General features: G+C 52.9%; 1 protein-coding gene across 9 annotated transcripts in view; it reads left to right on the forward strand.

The window, feature by feature from the left end:
• PAK6 (p21 (RAC1) activated kinase 6) overlaps positions 1-22601 on the forward strand; it is a 36196-nt gene extending 13595 nt beyond the window's left edge. For 3 of the 9 annotated variants that reach the window (XM_086710358.1, XM_086710356.1, XM_086710355.1), the window contains exons 3-10: positions 10344-10552; positions 11443-12096; positions 17579-18076; positions 18184-18317; positions 18675-18801; positions 18914-19039; positions 19508-19642; positions 21014-22601. In XM_086710358.1, coding sequence (XP_086566484.1) covers positions 10349-10552; positions 11443-12096; positions 17579-18076; positions 18184-18317; positions 18675-18801; positions 18914-19039; positions 19508-19642; positions 21014-21181 — 2046 coding nt within the window. In that variant the 5' untranslated portion in view covers positions 10344-10348 and the 3' untranslated portion in view covers positions 21182-22601. Of the gene's footprint in view, positions 1-5134; positions 5313-9738; positions 9931-10294; positions 10553-11442; positions 12097-17578; positions 18077-18183; positions 18318-18674; positions 18802-18913; positions 19040-19507; positions 19643-21013 lie in introns of those variants that run through there. The other 6 variants (XM_086710352.1, XM_086710351.1, XM_086710353.1 and 3 more) reach the window with 5 other exon arrangements.
• Positions 22602-23023: the final 422 nt, after the last annotated feature.

A 23023-nucleotide genomic window follows, 5' to 3' on the forward strand; every position in this document is an offset into this window, starting at 1 on the left:
GACCACCCCCAGCAGTGAGCCACCTCCCAGCCTCCAGTATTACTTTGGAAATGTTAAACTACCTGAACCCTCCCCTCTTGGAGAACTTTGAGAACGGTCTGGTTCTGTGTCAGGAGCTTGTGAAGGGGTTAGAGCAAGCCATGAGAGTAAAGTAAAAGTAGATGGTCCATACAGGGCAGGTAGTGAGGTGGCCTAGGGAAGGGGCCATTTCTGGAAGAGGGTCCAGCTTTGGAGACAGAGATAGCAGTATGTTCTGTACATGTCACAGGTACTCACATGTCCATGGGTGCCCCTGGACACACTGTTGCCACAGGGCTGCCTAGGACAGAGGGGGCCTCTGCCCTCAGTGGCTGTGTGATCTGGGGCAGGCCATTCGACTTTTCTGGGCACCAGGCATGTTAGAAGAGCTTGGAGTCAGAGACATGGGGTTTGAATACCAGCTTACCACTTACCATCTCAGACAGTCTTACTCTCTGAGCCTCAGTTTCTTCACCTGTAAAACAAACCTCCTAATATCTACCCTGTAGTGTCATGACCATTAAATGCACTAATAAAAAGCACCTAGAACAGGGTCTGACACGTGCTAGGCACTTTACACCTGCACGTGTGTAGTATATTCCAGAAAGCTTTCCACCTTCCTCTCCCAGCCACCTTCCATCTTTAAGATGCACCCAGTAAAGCAGGTGTGAGCCATCTCACAGTAATGTGAGTGTAAAATGAAGAGAACAAGACAGAGACATAGAAAGTTAAGGGCTGTAAAACAGAAGTCTTTTTGTGTGATTAGGGGCCTTAATCCTGTGACTAGGGGACTCTAGAGGTTCTTCTGGCTAGGCCCCAAGGACTCTGTGATGAGGGCTCAGGCCCCTGTATGTGGAGGCTGCTGAGAAGCTGGAATAGTGATAGAGATGCCTGGCCTGCAGCCCTCCCCGGAAGGCCATTCTTCACTCTTCCCTTGGACATAACCCCATGCCCAGGAAAGCCCAGTGCTGTGGATTCTAAGTACACTGAACATAGGTCAGAGGGCTGCTCTGGCTTGAGCCGCTGCTGGACTGCAACAGAGATGCTGGCCCCCGAGGCGGGCCTGAGTCAATATTGACCTTCCTGGCTGGCCAGCCTGGCTCTTCGGCCTCTCATTCAGTTGGAGTGTTGACACAAGAGGTTGAATGAGATTTATTATCATATTCTTTTCAAGAACAGCTCCTGTATCTCTCCCCTGGGGATTCACTGGGACCTGTAGTGTGGGAATGGTGACAAGAGCAGGGAGTCCAGACATTTTGGCTTGTGTGCATAGTGCCCTCTGCCCTGCATCCTCAGCTTCTCTCTGTGCCTGTCCAGTGGGACAGCAAAACCTCAGGGGACTGCTCAGCATCCTGGGGACACTGTGCTTCGAGCAGTGGTGGCTAGGGGCACAGCCTGGGTCTAGGGCCCACCCATCCTACAGGTGACAGCTGGGCAGAAGTACAAATGAAATTCTTTCCAGCCCCTTCCCCCTAGTGAAACTTCGGGGGGCCAGAAAATGGTGCTGGGATGCCACCTCTCCTGACTCACATTATGTGATGAGGGGCAGATGGCAGGCCCAGACCCCTTCTAGAGGCTGAGGGAGGATAGAGATCAGCTTCATACAAAGGATGAGCGGCAAGGGGACAGAAGGACAGAGGGCAGGGGCCTCGGGAAGGAGGAAGAGCCCCCATCACCGAGTGTATTCAAACAGGGCACAAGAGCAGGTACAGACACCTCCCTGTCAGGAATGCCACCGAGTGACTGAAAGTTGGCCAGGGATGGAGGGGAGGCCAGACTCCTCGAGCAAGTGCCATAGCACGTGCATCACCATCTCTTCTGTTGGGCAGTGAAGATCAGGGTGGGGTAGCCTGATGTGTAGCCACATCTCTTTGGAAGAGCAAGCCACACTGCATGAGACTGAGCATTTTGTTTTATTCACCATGGTCCCTAGAACCCGGAGCAGAGTCAATGCACAGTAAATGAATTTATTGAATCAATGAATGAATAACATAATTTTATATCTAAATGAACTCCAGAAGGTAAGTTTTGAGAAAAATATTCCTGGCCAGTAAGAATCCTTCAGTGAAAGGCTGGCTTCTGTCCATGGTCTTCTCAATCAGGGGGCCAGTGAGGCCTGTCATTCTTCACAGAAAGACGTGTGGGATGACAGTTCCCAAAGAGTGTTATCAAGAGGGCAGACAACCCATTGACAAATCTCTGGGTGGAAGGGCCCAGCTCTGGGGGTGACACGGTCCTTTGAAGGCCAGTCTGTGACTGGATGGTGGCAGTAGTGGAGGTACCTTTCTAAGTGCTGTAGAACGCAGGGGGCTTACCTCTATGTCGGCGCCATGATTCTACAATAGTTCCTTTCCCAAGGCCTCATGAATGGGCCTGAGAATGACACAGGGTGTTGTGCTCCTGCCTGCAGCAGTGTTCACATCAGGTCGGATAGACACAAGTCTCCCCTTCTTTGCTGCTCTCCTTCGGCAAATGACTTAATCTCCGTAACATGGGTTTCCTCATCTGCATAATGGGTACAGTGATAGTCCTGCCTTATATAAAGGCTTGTGGTAAGGAGATCCTGTCTGTGACATGATCAGCCCAGAGCCTGGTGCTTACAGTCCGCACTCCCTGAGTGATGACTGACTGAGTGGGTATTTACTCAAAATACCTAAAATTGCTCCTTGAGTTGCAGCAGGTACTGTTTCTCTCCTCAGCGTACCTGGAGTAGTGAGCTGGCAGAGGTGAATGAGTCCACTCCCTGGTCACCACCAGAAATGCTACAGCCTAAGAAGGAGGAGAGCAGGCCAAGGTCACATGAAGGAACTTAGGAACCCCATGCTCTGGGGCCACGCCGAGCCGGCACTCAGCTCTGATAAGCAGACACTGAGCCTCCCTCAGCGGAAGCCCATGTGTCCCTCCACTCTGGCTCACTGGCACTTGGAGTGGGGCCCAGGGTGCAGCTGCCTTCTCATTTCCCCATCGCCCATGAAGGGGAATCCCACCAGCCTCATTCCTTTTAAAAAAATTTTTTTAATGTTTATTATTTTTGAGAGAGAGAGAGAGAGAGAGAGAGACAGAGCGTGAGCAAGTTATGTAGCCTCTCTAGAGTTATGTAGCCTCATCTAGAGTTGTGGGTAATAATGATAATTCCTACCTCCCTCCGGTTGTAGTGAGAATTAAGTGAATTGATCCTTGGAAAGAGCCTAGCACATTTCTTTTCTGGCCTCTGCTCCTCTGACACGACAGTCATACCATACCCGTCAGTGACGCTGGGCCTGTGGCTCCCTGAACTCTCCCACCAGCTCCACCCTTGGGTTTACTGGGTGTGGCAGCATTTCCTCCAGAAAGCCTCTGCCAGGAACTGACAGGCTTCCCATCTGCCAGAGTCTGGCTGGAGGAAACAGCCTCAGCAGGAGCTGTGCCTGGAGAGCTTCCTTCTCAAACTGGTTTGGGCAGGGTTCTTTGCTCCTGGTGCTGGGCATCTCCCTCTGGTCCAGTCAGGGGCCAGCCAGCCAGCAGGTGATGTCTGCAGACATTCAGAAAAGGAGAGTTCCAGGGGTGCCTGGGTAGCTCAGTTAGTTAAGCATCCAACTCTTAATTTTGGCTCAGGTCATGATCTCACCGTTCATGGGTTTGAGCCCCTCATCACACTCTGCGCTGACAGTGGGGAACCTGCTTGGGATTCTCTGTCTCCTTTTCTCTCTGCCCCTCCCCAGCTCATGCATGCATGCACTCGCTTGCGTGCTCTCTCTCTCTCTCTCTCTTAAAAAGTAAATAAATAAATGTTTAAAAAAGAAGAAGGAGAAGAAGAGGAAAGTTCAAAGCATTCCTCAATCACAAGGATGGATCCCAGCCTAGAAAAGAACCCTCAGCCTCTCCCTCCCCTGTATGGGGATGAGGTGTCAGACAGGAGGCGCTGGGTCAGCGAAGGCCACACTGAGCCTGAGCTGGTGCTCTGCTTCTGCCCAGTTGCCCTTCAGAGTGTTAGGTCCAGGGGGTTTCCATTGGATTAGGCAGGAGGAAAGGCAGGGGCTGGCTCTCAGAGGAAGAATCCTCCTCCTCCCTTGTTCCCCCTCCCTCCTCAGGGGTATCTTCTTTGAGGAAAGCCCCTCTGCTGGGTGAATGGAGTGTGGATGCACAGAGGTGGAGATACTGGGATGGCAACTTTAAAGGCTGGCATGGGCTGATTTACCACTGCGGCCTCATGGTTGAGGCAGCAACCACCTTCCTTCAGCCCCTGGGCCCTTGGTCTTGGGTCAGAAGGTAGGAAACTGGGGTAGAAAACGGAGATCTAGAAATGGCCAGTCGAGGCCCCTGTCTGGGCAGGTGATGTGCTCCAAGGACACAGGCCCTGCGGAGAGATGCAGGATGTCTTTGTCTCAGGTGTTTCCACACCCAGTGACCTGGCAACATTGGACACTTGAGTGGATGAGTATGTCTCTTAGAAACTCAGTTCTCATGATCACTCTTTAAACATGTTTTGTTTTCTTTAGAAGGAGATCTCGGAAAGGATCCCCTACTCCTAACCTTTGCCATCAAGAATTAGGCTTTGGACAAAGGAAACCTTGGTAGTTCCGTTTGTCTCTGGGACCCATGGGTGTGAAGGTTTTGGCCCCAGCAGACCAGCAGCTCCAGGAGAGCTCACCAAACTTGGGACCCCATGCAGTCACCCACACTGGACCTGGGGCAGGCAATGGCCTGTCTGTGGGTTTCCCCTTCTCCCATCCCCCCATCACCACCTCCAGCTTATTATTTTACCTTTCACATCTAGATCTGATTCATTTCAGGATATGACATGAATTAATTTTTTTTCCATATGGATATCTAATTGCTACAGCTACGTTTATTGAAAAGATCATCTGTTCTCTACCATATTGCAATGTCACCTTTGTCATAAATAAGTGACCTTATATGACTGGATCTATTTCTGGATTCTCTCTTCTGTTCCATTGGGCTATTTGTCAATCCTTGTGCCAGTTCCACACTGTATCAATTTTTGTACTATTATAATAAATCCTTGATATAGAGTAGGGTAATCCTTCAACCTTGTTCTTCAAGATTATCTTTAGTATTCCTGATTCTTTGTTTCTCTGTACATTGTTTTTTTTTTTTTTAATTGGCTTTTTTTTAGAGTTTATTTCTTTTGAGAGAGAGAGAGCATGAGAAGGAGAGGGGCAGAGAAAAGAGAGAGAATCCCAAGCAGGCTCCACACTGTCAGCACAGAGCCTGACGGCTCGAACTCACAAACTGTGAGATCATGACCTGAGCTGAAATCAAGAGTCGGACTCCCAAACGACTGAGCCACCCAGGTGCCCCAAAGCCTGTTTTTCTCCTTGTGTTTGTTTGTTTGTTTGTTTTTAGAGAGAGAGAGACTGTGTGAGTGGGGGAGGGGGAAAATGGTGGGGGGGGAGAGAGAGACTGAGAGAGAGAGAGAGAAAGAGAGAGAGAGAGGGAGAGAATCTTAAGCAGGCTCCATGCTCAGTACAGAGCTGGACACAGGGCTCAATCCCAGGACCCTGGGATCATGACCTGAGTCAAAATCAAGAGTTGGACGCTCAACTGACTAAGCCACCCAGGTGCCCCCTTATGTTTCCTTGTACATTTTGTAATCAGTTTGTCAATTTCGACCAAAAGAAATATGCTGGGATGTTGACTGTGATTGAAACAAATTTGTAAGTTAATTCAGAAATAATTGGTATCTTTGTATCAATGAGTCTTCCAGTCTGAACATTGTTTAATATCTTTAATAATGTTTTATACTTCTCAATGTAGGGACCTTGCACATATTTGATTAGACTTATTCCTAGGTATTTGACATTTTTAACGTAAAATGGTAAATGGTATCTGAGGGATTGTTTCCATGGTAACGCTTCTGATAGCAAATGACAAGGCTTTTTTTTTCCCCTCCTGAGGCCATTTCTCCAACTTTTGGACACCAACTGGGTATTCAAGAATTCAATTCAATTCTGACACTACTTGGAGTCCGCACAGACCCCACAGGCTCAGTCCCACAACCCCCCCCGCCCCTCCCCCCACACACATTGCAGATGCCAGTTGTGAGTCTTGGGCCACAGGTCAGGCTTGACCAACTGGCTATAGTTGAGTGTTCCCATGAGTCCCTTCTCAGGTTCTATAATTTACTAAAATGGCTCATGGAACTCAGGGAGGCACTTTACTTACTATTACTCATTCTTATAAAAGATAAAACCCTTGGGCGCCTGGGTGGCTCAGTCAGTTAGGTATCTGACTTCACCTCAGATCATGATCTCCCTGTTCACGAGTTCGAGCACCATGTCGGGCTCTCTGCTGACAGCTCAGAGCCTGGAGCCTGCTTTGGATTCTGTGTTTCCCCTCTGCCCCTCCCCTGCTTGCTCTCTCTCTCTCTCTCTCTTAAAAACAAATAAACATTAAAAAAAATTTTTTTGTAACTTAAAAAAGATACAACCCAGGCACAGCCAAAGGAAAGAGATACATAGGGCCAGGTATGGGGCAGGACCGAGCTTCTTCCACGCCCTCTTGGTGCTTCACCCTCCCAGAACCTTGACCTCTTGGTGCTTCACCCTCCCAGAACCTTGACGGGTGCGCCAACACGGAAGCTCCCTGCTTCCTGTCATTTAAGGGTTTTTATGGAGGCCTCACTGCACAGGTATGCTTGATCAAATCATTGGCCATTGATGAGTAACTCAATCTCCAGTCCCTCTCCTTCCCCAGAGGTGAGGTAGGGCTGAAAGATTCTTTCCATTTGGGATTCCAAGGGTTTGGGGAGTTGTGTGCCAGGAACAGGAAACTAAAATCAAATATCTATTTCCCATTGTACCCCAGAATCTTTAAAATTTTATTTCCAGGGCACCTGGATAGCTCAGTCAGTTAAGCATCTGACTTGGGCTCACTGTTGGCTCTGCTGTCAGTGCCGAGCCTGCTTCAGATGCTCTGTCCCCCTCTCTCTGTGCCCCTCCCCTGCTTGCACTATCTCTCAAAAATAAACATTAAAAGGGGCGCCTGGGTGGCGCAGTCGGTTAAGCGTCCGACTTCAGCCAGGTCACGATCTCGCGGTCCGTGAGTTCGAGCCCCGCGTCAGGCTCTGGGCTGATGGCTCAGAGCCTGGAGCCTGTTTCCGATTCTGTGTCTCCCTCTCTCTCTGCCCCTCCCCCGTTCATGCTCTGTCTCTCTCTGTCCCAAAAATAAATAAACGTTGAAAAAAAAAATTAAAAAAAAAAAACATTAAAAAAAATTTTTTTATATGTACATGGAGCTGACCCCATGTACACATTTAAAATTTTATTTTCTATTTGTTTGTTGTTGGTATGAAGAAATACAACTGATTTTTTTATATTGACCTTAAATTCACCTAATTCCAACAGTTTGTATGTAGTCCTTTCTCGATTTTCTATGTAAACAAATCATGTTGTCCCAGATAGTGTTAGTCTCACCACACTTGGGATGAGTCTTAACAGCCTCTCTTTAGGTGGGGGTTTCCCACTAGCTCAGTGATTGGCTCTGATTATTTTATTTTATTTTATTTGGACATGATGGCCTGATTACAACAGCCATTTTCTTTCTTTCTTTCTTTCTTTCTTTCTTTCTTTCTTTCACTGTTTATTTTATTTTTGAGAGAAAGAGGGGGGGAGGGGCAAACGGGGGGTGGACAGAGGATCTGAAGAGGGCTCTGTGCTGACAGCAGTGAGCCTGATGTAGGGCTCAAACTCATGAACTGTGAGATCATGACCTGAGCTGAAGTTGGATGCGTAACCGACTGAGCCACCCAGGTGCCCCTGGCTCTGATTTCTGACTCTCTTCCCCCCTCCTCTAAATCCTGAGTTCAGTTCATTGCTTCCAGCTGCTCCCCACACCCACCACCACAACTCTGGCTCCTAGGACTCTGTGGTGTCCTTTTTCCTCCAGCCTTTCCTGCTGCCCCTGGGAAAAAATTTGTTCCCAGGAGGGGGATACTAGAGCCATTTACTATTTGCTAAAGATGCTGTCCTTGTGCATTCCTACAGGCGAGGCTGCGGAACTGGGGAGAGGGATGTTCTGGGGATGAAAGTATTAGCTGGATCTTCTTCAGTTCTAGGGTGCATCCCTACATCTGCATTTAAGTTCACATAGTGAGGCAGGAAGGTGGAACCATCAGTGAAGCTAATCTAGGGACAAAGGGTCTGTCTGTGAGGCTGTAAGGACAGAACTGCTGAATAAAGACTCCGGGGGCCAAAGGCTGAGAGGCAAGAGGATGTTTTACCAAACCTCAAAGTGTCTATATAATGGAGAGGTGATGAGGTGCCCAGACCCTCAAAATTAGGTGTGGTCCCTTGACCAATGAATCTGTGAAGAAAGATATTGGACATCTTTCCCGGGTTTGTATCTGCTCATATCCCAGTATCTGCAGGGCCCTGAGTTCAGAGACAGAGATTCACAGAGAGGTAACATGGCAAAAGAAGTAGCCCCTGTTCACTGGGAGGTCTGGTCACTTAAGCCTCCCGAAGCCCCCCCCCCCCCCCCCCCCCCCCCCCCCCCCCCCCCCCCCCCCCCGTGAGGCAGCCTTTATTAACCCTGTTTTGTAAACAAAGAGCCCTGGGACACAAATCATTTGGGTAGCTTGCTCAAAGCCTCCTCAAATTAGTGGGAGACTCCCTACAATTCACCTGCAACTCAACAGGTCTATTTCATTCCAAAGGCCTTGGTCCTTGGGGGTCCCACACATGTGGCTTTGTCTAGAGGGAGTATTAGGTAAGCTCCCAACATTAAGGTCCCATAAGTTGCTGACACTCCAAGAGGTGTGACATAAATTAACTCACATGTGGTGAGTTCCTCGTGGGAAAGCCGTGGCTATTCGAGCCTCCCTGCCTTTCTGAGTGGGTGCCAGCTGCCTCCCAGATCCGTGACCTCCTCCAGAGCCTGCTAAAGTGACTAGGAAAATGCTATTTCCGGAGCAGGAGCCAAAAGAGAATGCCACGGCTCTGTATCCCAAATCTTTGGGGGGAGGGGTTGTTTGTTTTATATACAAGAACTTATGTTTACTGCTAACAAAAACAAAACCAAACACTACCAAAAAAGAGAGCTAGGGAAAGAGAGAAAATGGTCAGAAGCACAGCACCAAATCTCTGGATAGATGAGTGATCCAAGCATTCATTTCAAGAAACAAATATGTCTGTTTCTTGAAACTTAGAAGTGGACTTTCCAGGTGGCATTAGAGCCCATTCAGTGTACTTGGCCCCAATAAAGAAAAAATTAAAACAAAAACAACCCCAAAACCTCACATTGAGCTGTTTTGAGCCACTTCAGGTACAAAAGTATTCAAGTGAGCCATCCTGACCAGTCTCCCTGAAGGCAGGCTGGGGTCATCACTATACCCTGGGTTTCCAGGCTCCCCATCTCAAGTCTGAGTGCCCATGTCCCTGGTAGCTGTTCACATTGCTCACAGGGCCTTAGGCAAAGCCCGGATTAGCAAGGAGAAGAATGGAGGTTTGGCTACAAGTGATGTTTTGCACAGAGTCCTGAGACTCAAGGGGAAAGGCCCAAGGGTGGGGGGGGGAGTGCTTTCTTCCCTGGGGAGACCTACCCCTAGTACAGTTGTCCTCACCCACACCAGCTATGCCCTTAACTCAGGACCTTTCTGGAATGAGGGCCAAGCACTTGGTGACCAAGAGGGCCCTTTTGGGGTCCCTGATCCTATGATACGTGGTCCCAGACTGGATAACACGTTGGCTTTTTTATGAATGTTATTTATCACATAAACAGGGATTCTGTGGTTGAACCATCCTGGGACAAACAGGAGTTGAATGTGATCTGAAAGAAAAAACAAAAAACTTTAACGTGCTGTTGGATTCAACTTACTAGTTTTGTTTAGGATTTTCCTTTTTATTCACAGGTGAGATTGGTTCAGCTTTTCTTTTTCTTGTACTATTCTTACCTGGTTTAAGAGTCAAGGTTGTACATACATGTTTCATAAAATGCATTTACCTGCTTTCTTCCCTCTTTCCCCTCTTTAAATTATTGACAGTGGAATGATATTTGTAATGGGCTTTGGATCTTAGAAAAACACACCCCCAGAGTCTGCCTGCTCGGCAGGAGACTTGGCACAGACAGGCAGAGAGACAGACACCTCTTTCCCTTGTTTGTAGTCTGTGTTGGCTTATTTCTGGCACTTTTGTTGTTTCTGGGACTGCTTTGCTGGAGCTGGCCATTTCCCTGAGGAAGTAGGGCTGAGAGGTGAGGGAAGCCCTGGGCTGGGGGAGGGAGCATTGAGAGAGGGGTGGGGGTGGGGGTAGCACCCACCTGTGCTTCCCTGGACCAGGCTCCCATGAAGCCCCTCGCTGGAGCTCAGCCTGACCCTACCCACACAGGCACCATGTTCCGAAAGAAAAAGAAGAAACGCCCTGAGATCTCAGCCCCACAGAACTTCCAGCACCGTGTCCACACCTCCTTTGATCCCAAAGAAGGCAAGTTTGTGGGCCTCCCACCACAATGGCAGAACATCCTGGACACGCTTCGGCGACCCAAGCCCGTGGTGGACCCTTCTCGAATTACTCGGGTGCAGCTCCAGCCCATGAAGGTAAGGGAGGCGGCGGCAGGGATGGTCCTGCAGAGTCTGGCCTCTCCCAGTCCACAGAAGCCTGTGCCTGGCAAAACCACAAAGGCACCTGGAGGAACCACCTAATTACCAGCTATCGATTAGCTAGCTGTTTGCGTTCCCTGCTAATCAGCCTCACCCTGGGTGAGGATTGAATTTCCAGGGAGGAGGAGCCTGGGGCGTCCCTCTCTGCATGCAGGTTGGTAGGGTTGCCCGATTTAGCAAAGAAAAATACAGGATGCCCAGCAAAATTTGAATTTCAGATAACAATGAATAATCTTTCAGTATTAAGTGTATCCCAGGCAATATTTAGACCCGTAGCCCCTCTGGGGCCGGGACTCCCAGACCAGGGGGACTTAGTTGTGTGGGTCAAAAAGGGCAAGAGCTTGGTAGGGGCTGGGGTCAGGGGCCCTGCCAGGGTTTGGAGGCCACAAAGCCAGTTAATGTGGAGGAGAGCCCTAGACTGGCCACTGCCTCCTCAAGAAGCTCTGTGTGTCTCCCATAAGGCCACAGATAGAGCTAGAGAATGACAGCAGACCCCAGGCAGGGTCTGGACCCTACCTCTGTGCCCCCTCGGCTCCCGAAGCTCAGATGCCCACATCACTTGGCGTGCTGACTCCCTGTCTGCCCTGCTGGACTGTGAGCCCCATGACAATAGGCCTTCTCCCTGTATTTCTGCCCCCACACAGGCCCAACCTGCTGTGGACCCTGGTGAGTGACTGAAAAATTAAGAAACAGCTAGATGACACAGCAAGCGAGATCCTCAGGTGTTTCTCCTGAAGGCCCCTGGGAAGGCTGTCTGATCTGGTCCAGAGCCACCCCTCCCTGCCATGAACTGGCTGCTCACCCACACTCTTTTCCCTCCCCTACAGACAGTGGTGCGGGGCAGCTCGGTGCCCATGGACGGCTACATATCAGGGCTGCTCAACGACATCCAGAAGTTGTCGGTCATCAGCTCCAACACCCTGCGTGGCCGCAGCCCCACCAGCCGGCGGCGGGCACAGTCCCTAGGGCTGCTGGGGGATGAACACTGGGCCGCTGACCCGGACATGTACCTGCAGAGCCCCCAGTCTGAGCGCACTGACCCCCATGGCCTCTACCTCAGCTGCAACGGGGGCACACCAGCAGGCCGCAGGCAGATGCCGTGGCCGGAGCCACAGAGCCCAAGAGTCCTACCCAACGGGCTGGCCACCAAGGCACAGTCGCTAGGCCCCACCGAGTTCCAGGGTGCCACACAGCGCTGCCTGCAGTTGGGTGCCTGCCTACAGAGCTCCCCACCCGGCGCCTCACCCCCCGCAGCCACTGGTAGGCGTGGGACCAAGGTTGCCAGGCATGGTTCCGAGGAGGCCCGGCCACAGTCCTGCCTGGTGGGCTCGGCGACTGGCAGGCCAGGCGGGGAGGGCAGCCCCAGCCCTAAGACCCAGGAGAGCAGCCTTAAGCGCAGGCTGTTCCGAAGCATGTTCCTGTCTACTCCTGCCACAGCCCCTGCGAGCAGCAGCAAGCCAGGCCCTCCCTCTCAGAGCAAGGTAGGTTGGGATGGGCCCCGTCAGCAGAGCCCAGGAACCTGGCCTTCCCCACTTACGGGGTCAGGCTAGGGAGGGCATAAGGTGACACAGTGATCAAGAAGCCAGCTCAGCCTCAGCTGAGGATTCTACCCTGAACCAAGTAAGCCCTGGTCTTCCAAACCTTAGCACAGGTGAGTCAGGTTCAGGCTGGCTCATTTTCTGGGGCGGGGTGGGGGCCTCAGAAGGGCCTTTGGTACATCCCAGTTTACATTCTTGCCTTCTGCGGTGTGTCTAGATGGGCCACACTGGCAGGCAAACACCTCTAACCATAAGCCCAGACCTTTCCCCGCCCCCAGCACCCAGAGCCAGGTGCTCTGGTGCTGGACAGGGGCAGGGTCTCTGCCTCCCTCTTGTCAGCTTCTTTCGGCCTCCGCCCCCTGCTTGCCCCAGTGCTCTCCTCAGGTCCTGCTGAGGTTCCCTGTCCAGACTGCTTCTCCCTAAGGCATCAGGAATGTTCAGGTTTAACCCCTTCTCCAGTGAGAATGCTTTCCTTCCTCCCCTTTTCCTTTAGTGGCCGTTTGAACGTTCTGTAATGATTTATTTGGAGTCCATGTGCCCTGTGAAAAGCTAGAGCAATGAGCGTGCCTGGGCCGGGGAGCAGCAGGAGAACTGACTTTTGGCATGTGTGACAGCCTTAAATGCACATCTTTTTCCTTTGAAATAGGAAACAGTGAAGGGAACCCTAACGGTGACATTTCTTGACAGGCAGAGGAGACTGTCCTTGCCCTTAGATGTCCTGTCCGTGGTGACAGCACCAGCCTTTCTCATTAGGCAGAATGACAAGAGGTACTCAGAGAGGGTAGGACAAGTCCCAGGTGTCTCGAATGAGTCAGGGAAGGAAACGGTGAGAGGGCCCTCGGGGTTCAGGCCTCTTGCTCCTAAAGGTTTCTGGCATCTCTAGCTCCTTCTTGAGGGGCCGGTGGAAATGAGCTCACATTGCAGCACGAGGGTGGGGAGTCAGACCTAAAAAAGTCAGACCTCCCCTCCCTGGAGGGCTTTCAGAGCAAGCCTGGCTCCTCCCATGTTGGTGGTACATGAGTGTGGTTCCAGCTAGGGGAGTGGCCTGGACCCTTAACCTTTCCAAGTCACTGGCAGCCCAAGGCATCCAGGGAAGGTTCTGGGCTTTGTGTAGTCACTGGAATGAAGGACGTGGGCTGGGCTTCCACGTGGGGTGCGGGTTTAGGGGTAGAACAAATGAGATGTGGCTTGATGTATCCATATGAGGAACATGTCTGTGAGCTGAGAGGTCTCTGGAAGGCCATCCCCTGGGGAGACACTTCCTTGAAAACCAAGGTGGGAGCAGGACAGTTCACGCTGCCCAAGAGGTGAGAACTGATACTTGATCGCTCTCTGGCCTCTCGGGAGTCCTGTGGCAGGGCTTCGGGGGTTTGGGAAAAGGGGGTGTCAGCCCTGGGCTGGGCACTGACATGCATGTTTCTGAGCTCCTGCCAGCACCCCACAGCAGGATCAGGCTGTCCACCCAGCCTCTGTCGGCCCGTCCATCCTACATACTTTACCAAGGATCTCCCATAGGCCACCACTGCTGCATGTGTGGGGCTGTCCCCTGCACCAGAGGCAGGTGGTAGTCATCTGCGGCTTGGAGATGCCACAGTTCCAGATCCAGGGGAGTAGTTTCCTTCCAGGCACCTTGGGCATGTATTTCTAAATAAATATTTTCAAGCCAGGCCTCTAAAAGGCAGGGCTGAGACTTCCTCTGAGCTGCTCTGGGCCATAGCTTCTCAACCCCTTCACTATTGACATTTGGAGCAGATGATCCTTTGCTGTAGGGGCTTTCCTGTGCATCGTAGGATATTTAACAGCATCTCTGGCTTCTACCCACTAGATGCTGGTAGCACCTCTCAGACGGGATAACCAAAAATCCCCCCAGACATTGCCAAATGTCCCTTGGGGGATAAAATCAGCCCCAGTTGAGAACCACTGCATCCAGCTTCCTACTCCACCCCTACAGCCCCAGGAACCACCAGACCAAACCAGCAGCCAGCCTTCCGCACCTCAGCACATCCCAGGGGCTGGCTCAGGAAGCTCACAGCAGCTGTCCATGCACTGGTGCCCTAGGAGGTCAAGCCACCAATTGTCACCTCTAGCCGGAAGAGGCTCCAGGAGGGTCTGTGGCTCTAGGGCTTTTGTACCCAGCCCCAGGGAGCTTGGCCTGCAGTCACTCACTTTGGCTAAACAGCAAAAGACCTCAACCCTGAGTGGGGGCTGGAGGCCAAAGAGTTAAGACAGGAACTTGGGGGATTTAGGAGTGGTTCCACTTAGAGGCAGAAAGGCCAAATCGGAAGACCTCAAGAATCAGCAAGCCTTGGTTAAACACCTACTGTGTACCCTGTACTCTGTTAAATTCCAGGTACCTCCCGTAGGACCACAGCATAGGGGTAGGGAGTTATGCTGACCAGGGCTGACATTGGCCTTGCTCCTCACTACCTAGTGACGCTGGGCAAGTTACTTAACCTTTCTGAGCCTGTTTCTTATCTACAAATACAGATAATAATAGTACCCATAGGATAGTAAAACAAGCCCCAAGGTTGTGAGAATTAAATTAGAAATGCATTTAAGGGCCTTGTCAGAGTGGTATACCCCCAATAAATGGCTTTATTGTTTTTAAAATATTATGACATGGTCTTTGCCTCTGAGGCACTTACAGTACAGCCCCTAAGCCCACGGCTGGAGAGCCTGGCCCTGTCATCATAGCGGGGGAAGGGAAAATGAGGCATCATTGTAACTCTACGCACGACTCTTCTGATGGCTTCCCGCCCGAGGAGACGTCTCTATCACACCAGGAACTCTAGAGCCCACAACAGTGAATTCCATCTTTTGTCCCCCTTTCTCTTTCTTGGTGTGGCTTAATAGGTTTCCTCTGATTTTTTCTTGTGGTGACATTAAGTAGAAACTCCCTTCTTGTGGAGACAGGCAGCGAGGCCAACAAAGGGACCAGATGCTGCTGAGGTGAAGACTGAGTCCAGGTGGTGGGTCCCCACCACCCCCTATCCCATGTTCCAGGCCACACTGGAGCTGGGCTCTCAGCTGGATCCCTACTGTATCATCCACCCACCTACCCCTGCACCATTGGTGCCTGGGTTCAGCCAGCACCTGCAGCAGTGTCTCCACAGGGGCCTTGAGAGCAGAGGGGGAGCAAATCCCCTCCTAGGCCCCTCCACAGGGCTTGTCCTTACCACACCCACTCCCCCCCCCCACCCCCCGCACCTACTGACAGCACCCACTCAACCACAGAGCAGAGATAGCCTGTGTAGGAGGCCAAGAAGCCAGAAGGTGAAGGGAATCATTTTAAAGCCTTCCTTAGAAATCCAGGTAGAGAGAGCAGCTGTGTTTGTAGGCCCTCCAAACTCTGTCCAGCCCCACCCAGATGCTCAGAGAGCATGTTTTCTGTGAGCCATACCTCACAGGCCAGCAGACAGCCTTTCTACAGGGCCTCAGGGGCTACCTCGTGATTGGTGATCCTGTGATGTAGTGAGCCGTGCAGGCTGAAGTCTTGTGAACCATCTGCTCCTGGGACATGGCCTCACAGCCTCAGCAGTGGCCCTGCCCCCTCCACTCCCATCCCAGTCCTCCCACAGTCTCCCTGAGGCCATGGAATCACAGACCCCATTTGTCCAAAGCTGCCCCAAGTGTGGCCCACAGTCCTCCTACATCAGAGCCCAGGGGCCTCATTAAAATGCAGGGTCACTGCTCTAGGGAACCTACCGAGGCAGAAATCTGCATTTTATCCAGCTCCCCAGATCACTGTGCATTTATAGAGGAGACCGGGGCTCAGAGAGGGTGAGGTGCCTAAGACTCATCGCTGGTCAGAGCAGTGTAGTAATGAAACCTAGGTTGTGACCCCCCAGTCCAGAGGTCTCACTGCTCCAACCACACAGAGTGGGGAAAGGTGGTGCGGGCCAGGTGCTGGCAAAGACGTGGGAAGATCTATTTACTACCCAGATGTGCTCAGTGGGCAGGATGGAATAGTCACAATGGGTGCTGGGAGGTTCTCCTGGCTCCTTCACCGTGTAGGCTGAACCCAAGCACACTCTGCCACAACTTGGCTCTCTGCCAGCAGGGGCCCTTGCACACATGCTCACCCCTAGGCAAGACCAGGGGCCGAGTGGGGTGGTGTGAGCGCCCTGAAGCCTGGGGAGAGGGTGCTGAAGAGGTTGACAAGGCTCTGCTGAACCTGGTAGGACCAAAGGCCCAGACTCGGGGTCCCTCAGCCCAAGCTGAGGGCCTGAGGAGATTTCCTGGAGGTCAATGGAGCTCTGGGGACCTGGACCAGGACCCACTGGGCACCTAGGCAGCTGCTACATGATGGGTTCTGAGACGTTCCAAGAAGTTCTCTGCAGCTCCTGAAGTGTCCCTCGTTAGGTAACTTTGGCCCTTTCTGGGGTGCCCCTTTTAAAATCATATAATGCCTGGGAAGAGTCGTATTGCACATCGCCAGCTTCTTGGAGAGAACCCAAGAATGGGACCCTTTCCTGCTGGGCTGCCAGGAGGGCTTAGGACCTGAAAGGCAAGGAACCTCAGAGGCTTCCAGGGCTGGGGCTTGGGCTCACTGAGGGCCAGTCTGCCATGCAATTCCACTTCCCCTCCTGTCCCACCAGAGGCCATAGAGATAGGCCCCTGCCTTCCCTTCCTTGTGGGGGTCATCAGCCAGGAGTTTCATGCTTGGGAGCAGGTAGAGAGGCTGCTCTGTGGAGCCCCTAGGAAACCTCCCCACCCCTGGCCCCAGGGCTTGGGTTTGGCTAGACCTGCCCTCCTGATTCCAGATCTCTAGCCCAGGAAGCATACCTGAGAACACTCAGATGGTAACACGGCTCTATGGTCCTCTGTTAGGGACACACTCTCACAGCATAGACACGCAGACTCCCTGCTGTCTGGCACAAGTGGGGTTATCAGAGCCCGTGCTGTGGCTTCCCTGCCCTGTGCTGGGAGCCAGTCACAGCTGCCCTGCCGTCCACACCCCCACCCCACCACCCAGGGCCTCTTCCACCCACATGGCCCCTTGGGTGGGAGCGCCCTGGGAATGAAGAATGCCTCTGACCCAGATTCCCTGCACAGCCCAGCAGCACAGAAGGAAGTCGGCCTCTGGATGGCCTCCCAGGGGTCTGGCTGTCAATTACCCAGGAAGAAATACCCGGCAGAGGACACCCCAGGGACTCTGCTTTCTTCAGCTTCCCAGGAGTGGCAGAATGGATGTAAAGAGCTGCTGTTGGACTGCTCACCTGGGAATGCTGGGGGCTGGGTTGCCAGGCAGAACCAAGCTTTGGCTTCTGCTCCGTTTGAAAATCCTTGCCTGTAGCACCTACCCTATTTGGTCTGACACCCTCTAGACCTGCCCCTATCCAGAGGTCAACCCCTGCTTCTGGAAAGGTCACAGCAAACGCTCCCACAGTCAAACCCCTTTCTGTTTCTTTTTCCCTCCCTGCAGCCCACCTCCTCTTTTCGACCGCTGCAGAAAGAACCCACCCAAAGCCTGGTGGCCAAGGCCCAGTCCTTGCCCTCAGACCAGCCCATGGGGACCTTCAGCCCTCTGACCACCTCGGACACCAGCAGCCCCCAGAAGTCCCTCCGCATAGCCCAAGCTGCCGGCCCACCCCCAGGCCGGTCTTCCCCCGCGGGCTCCCCACGCACCAGGCAAGCCCAGATCAGCACCAGCAACTTGTACCTGCCCCAGGACCCCACGGTGGCCAAGGGTGCCCTGGCTGGCGAGGACACAGGTGTTGTGACACACGAGCAGTTCAAGGCTGCGCTCAGGATGGTGGTGGACCAGGGTGACCCCCGGATGCTGCTGGACAGCTACGTGAAGATCGGCGAGGGCTCCACGGGCATCGTCTGCCTGGCCCGGGAGAAGCATTCAGGCCGCCAGGTGGCCGTCAAGATGATGGACCTCAGGAAGCAGCAGCGCAGGGAGCTGCTCTTTAATGAGGTGGGAGGAGAGGGCAAGATGTGGCGGGGCGCTCGGGATGAACATCTGGGAACGGGGGCAGTGGGGACTGTGCCTGGCACTCAGGCACCCCCACCTGTCCCCCCCAGGTGGTGATCATGCGAGACTACCAGCACCTCAACGTGGTGGAGATGTACAAGAGCTACCTGGTGGGCGAGGAGCTGTGGGTGCTTATGGAGTTCCTGCAGGGCGGGGCCCTCACGGACATCGTCTCCCAAGTCAGGTGGGCAGCTGCGAGGGCTGGGCAGTGGGAGGGCCGGCTGCCCCCCACTGTCTTGGAAGGAGTATTGTGCAGCCTCAGGCCAAGGACACTGGGGTGCCTGTCACGTCATTGTGAGCACCTCCCGTCTGTTGGGGTTAACAGACTCATGGCGTTCAGGAGAGTGGGTTGGGGAACACTAGAATGTCTCCAGCCTAAGTCCAGGCCCATTTCTACCAGGGCCCTGGCCTGACTGGACCCCCACACATATTGCCTAGGAGCTGTGGGGCCCGGTACCAGGGGCACCTAATCTGGCAGCCAGCTGCCCTGCAGCCCCGCCAAAGCTAACATTCTCTTCTGCCTGTGGCCTTCCCTGTCCAGGCTGAACGAGGAGCAGATCGCCACTGTGTGTGAGGCCGTGCTGCAGGCCCTGGCTTACCTGCATGCCCAAGGTGTCATCCACCGGGACATCAAGAGTGACTCCATCCTCCTGACCCTGGATGGCAGGGTAGGCCCCTCCCCTCCCTGGTACACCCGCGTCCCACCCCCTGCTTCCATATTCCCAGCTCGGCTCCGGCTCCACCACTCACTCCCATTTTTCCCTCTCACCTCAACCGCAGGTGAAACTCTCTGACTTCGGATTCTGTGCTCAGATCAGCAAAGACGTCCCTAAGAGGAAGTCCCTGGTAGGCACCCCTTACTGGATGGCTCCTGAAGTGATCTCCAGGTCTCTGTACGCGACTGAGGTAACTGGTCCTTCCATCCCCCAGTCCTCCCAGAAGCAGCTTGGGAACAAATAGCTCTTGTGGCCCTTGCAAAGACCCGCCCCCGCTCCCCAAAATAGCCCTAGTTTTCAGATTCCTCCTTAGTCAGTACCCTACCCCACTGCCCATCACACCCTGCCCACTCTTAGATGGGTCTGCTCTCACTTGTGACTTTGCATCTCGAAAATGCTCCTACGGCAGCTCAAGGGCAAGGTGGGGTATGGCCGGGCTTCCTCATGTGTGATGGCCATTCTCAGAGAATGGCTGACAGCTATGTCCCTGCAGTCAGTGGGCACTCATGCAGAAAGGAACCGACCACGAGGCAGGTGGCCAGGAAGGAGGCCAGCTCACCGATGAAAGCTGGGGCCAGCTGCTCCCATCCCCCCGCGGTACACTGCTACTGAAGGGTCAGCTCTGGTCAGTGGAATCAGGGACATTCTCTTCCTGCAGGTGGATATCTGGTCTCTGGGCATCATGGTGATTGAGATGGTGGACGGGGAGCCACCCTACTTCAGCGACTCCCCAGTGCAAGCCATGAAGAGGCTCCGGGACAGCCCCCCACCCAGGCTGAAAAACTCTCACAAGGTCAGTCAGTGCACAGGGTGTGCCCTTGCTGACCCCATTCTTCCTGAGGCTTGGAGGACCAGAGCCTGGGCTCCCAGGCCCAGCTTCTCCCTTCCACAGAAGCCAGAGGCTCCCAGAAAAGGCTCTTCTTTCTCCGCACAAAACCTGCACCTGGGTGTGGAGCCACATCTGTACACAAACCTCTGTGGTCACTCAGACAAGTTTCTGCCTGCAGGCAAATGACAAGAGCCTGAGAAAATGGAAAGCAAGCCTTCCAGGAATCTAGAGAAGCTAGTTGAGCAGGAACCCCTCTACCCCATCTGGCAGGGGAGCCATACCAAGGCACAGTGTTCCGAGTCTGTCATAGCAAATTGCCTTGTCCTTCATTGGTGCACATCCTGACCACGTCTGAACCACAGGTTTTCCCTTAAAGGGGGTGCGTGTGTGTGTAACCCTTTTCTGTCAAATCCACCCAAACTCACAGGCCTTTACCAGTGGACACTCCTTGCTGGTGGGCAGGTCAGTACAGGGCGGCAAAATGGCACTGCCATCTCGTGGCCAGATCGAGAAATGTCCCAGAGGGGTGAAGCCCAGTCCCCGAATAATAGTTCTGTGGCCCCACCACAGCTGGATGGGAGAACAGACAGGAAGACACCTTCTGAGACAACTGGTCCTTGGAGCCTGCACCACCAGCCCCAAGATTAACATATGGGGAGATTTCCAATTGGCTAATTCCCTAGAGGAGGTAGCCTTCTGTAACAGCCCAAGATTTAGCTTAATCCCAAGATATTGGCGCAGAATGAACTAAGATAAGCCCCTGACTTAGACTCTAAGGCTTAGAGCAGTAAAGAAATCTCCCTTTTCAGGTCCCACTTTGTTTTTTTTTCTTTTCTTCCAAACACTTCATCCCTGATCTCTTTCTTATCTTCACTAAAGACAGGGCAAGCACATTTTATCATTAGCCCATTGGGCAGATGAGAAAACTGAGGTCTAGAGAAAATTGCAACTTGCCCAAGATCAGGGATAGACCCAGGACTGGATCACTAATATGAATCCCATGCTTCTCCCGCAGAGCCACAGAACCTGAAGGCTGAGAGCTCTGAGAAGCAGGGTGAGGAATGGGCTATATTTGCAGCCCAGCTTCCCAGGACACCAGGCTTCTTAATTCCACTGCTCAGTAGCACCCCCTAGAGGTGATCTAGCCACTTTTCCTGGACCGATGCCAATTTTACCTATCCCATAATCCAGAAAGTACTGAGTCTGGGAGCTACTACCAGGAAGTAAGAAACGAGAGAATTCAAGACTTTCAAATGATGGTGGGGCCAGGCAGACAAGTAACCCCGAAGCCACCCCATGCTGTGGCTTCCTCTCACCGATGCCCTGTCTCCACAGGTCTCCCCAGTGCTTCGAGACTTCCTGGAACGGATGCTGGTGCGGGACCCCCAGGAGAGAGCCACGGCTCAGGAGCTCCTGGACCACCCTTTCCTGCTGCAGACAGGGCTGCCCGAGTGCCTGGTGCCCCTGATCCAGCTCTACCGCAAGCAGACCTCCACCTGCTGAGCCCGGGGACACTGGGCAGCCAGCCTGCCGGCGGGGCCTGCCTGCCTCATTCTCTCAGTATTCTCTCCAAAGATCGAATGTGAAACCCCACCCACACCCTTCTGCCCCTCAGCCCACTGGGCCAGGCCGGACCTGCCCCTCGGTCTCTCTGCCTCCCAAGAGAGTCCCCAGTTGCCTTTGGGATGGTAGAGACCCCCTTCTACAGAATGACCCTCTGTTATTTGCACAGGGATATTTCTAAGAAACGTGGAGACCCGCACTCCTGGCCACGTGGCCAACACAGCAGAAAAAGCTGCTGCGGTTTTTTAAAAGTAGTTGTACATTAGCATCCCAGGTCACCGAGAGGGCAGACTGCCTGTCTTCGCCAGGATACTTGCTGTTCTCAGCTCCAGCTCTAAACCCTGGGGTCTCAAGAGGGCCACAGGGAAGGTTTCTATTGCCTGAAGCCGTCTTCCTCCTTTACGTCTGACTTCCTGAAGGTACGGTCCAACCTGCACCTGTTTCCTGACCCACCTGCACTGACACCACTCTCCCTGCACAGCCTGCTCCAAACTGTGAACAGCCTGCTCTCTGGCCAGGGGTGGAGGAAGGGCATTTGTCTGGGTAAAAGAGAAAGAATGCGGTTGGTGGTAAACATAATCTCACTTTACAGGATGGAGAGAACATTGTGTGTGTGTGTGTGTGTGTGTGTGTGTGTGTGTGTGTGTGTGTGTGTGTAAGTGGAGGACAGTCACCCTGACAGCCTGGCTCCCTTCAGGTCACTCACAGGTCACCTACTTCAGTAAGGCTTCCCATCCTTTCTGCCACTAAATTCTACCAGGAAGGGACTGCTTTCTTGGCCTGGTTTCCCACCTCCTAAGTCCTGTGTTTCTACCTGAACAGTGAAGAGAGCTGACACATCCCAGGGGCTTCACAGATTTCCAGGTGTCTCCTGTACTGTGGAGTCTGAGAGCCAGAGATGGGAATGGTAAAGGAACAAACTTTGTTTTGCCTGTGAGCTTTCTCTCAATAACCAGGTCATCAAGGACCCATTATTTTCAAAAATCTTGGTCTGAGGGAGATGAACCCCCCCCCCTGGGGCTCCATCCTGTCAAGAAAATGGACACCCCCTTTGTGCAAACCATCTGCCCTAGCTGCCTCTTCAGACACCTGTCTCTTTGTCCCCCTTCCCTCCCCACCTTCAGGGATGTTGTGAGTCAGGGAATCCAGGGAAGAACTCCAGGTGTCAGGACCCTATCTAGATAATATTTTTAGATTCCTCTGCTCCCTAGTGGCCTGCTTTGGGCCCCCCCCCCAAAAAAGAAACTTGCAAGGACTTTTTTAAGGGTCAGAGTTTTAAAAACAAAAGCATCTTCCCTAGAAACTTTTGTGAATTGTTTGCACTTGTGCCTGTTTTAAATTAAACTGAGTGTTCAAAACCTCTGGGCTGTTGTCTCTGACAATGGAGCCAGGCTATGTTCAAGCTGGACACTTCAAGCAGCTGTCTGGTGTGCCCCCCTCCCATATGAGCTCCCCAGCGGTCACTGAGTCCACAAAAAACCCAACTCCCTCGTGGCATGTGGGCCCATGAGGGCGGATAAGAAGGGAAACGGAAAGCGAAAGTCCCTTGGGACTGAAAGAACTGAGAAACGGACAGAGCTGTCCTTCCCAGGGGAGAAGAACCCAGCCAGGAAAACCAGGGCCATGCACTCTGCTTGCTGGTACCACAGGGGCTCTGCGGGCAGCCACTGGAGCTGATGGCCACTTTCTGCACCGGCGTCTCCCTTCTCCCTTTTGCTTCCCACTCCAAGGAAAGTCAGAGGCTGCTTTCCTCCAGCTGTCCTTAGAAAGTGGCCTGGAACT

The sequence above is a fragment of the Puma concolor genome, chromosome B3 (assembly GCF_028749965.1).
Source record: "Puma concolor isolate L17-30 chromosome B3, mPumCon1.1.hap2, whole genome shotgun sequence".
Lineage (NCBI taxonomy): Eukaryota > Metazoa > Chordata > Mammalia > Carnivora > Felidae > Puma > Puma concolor.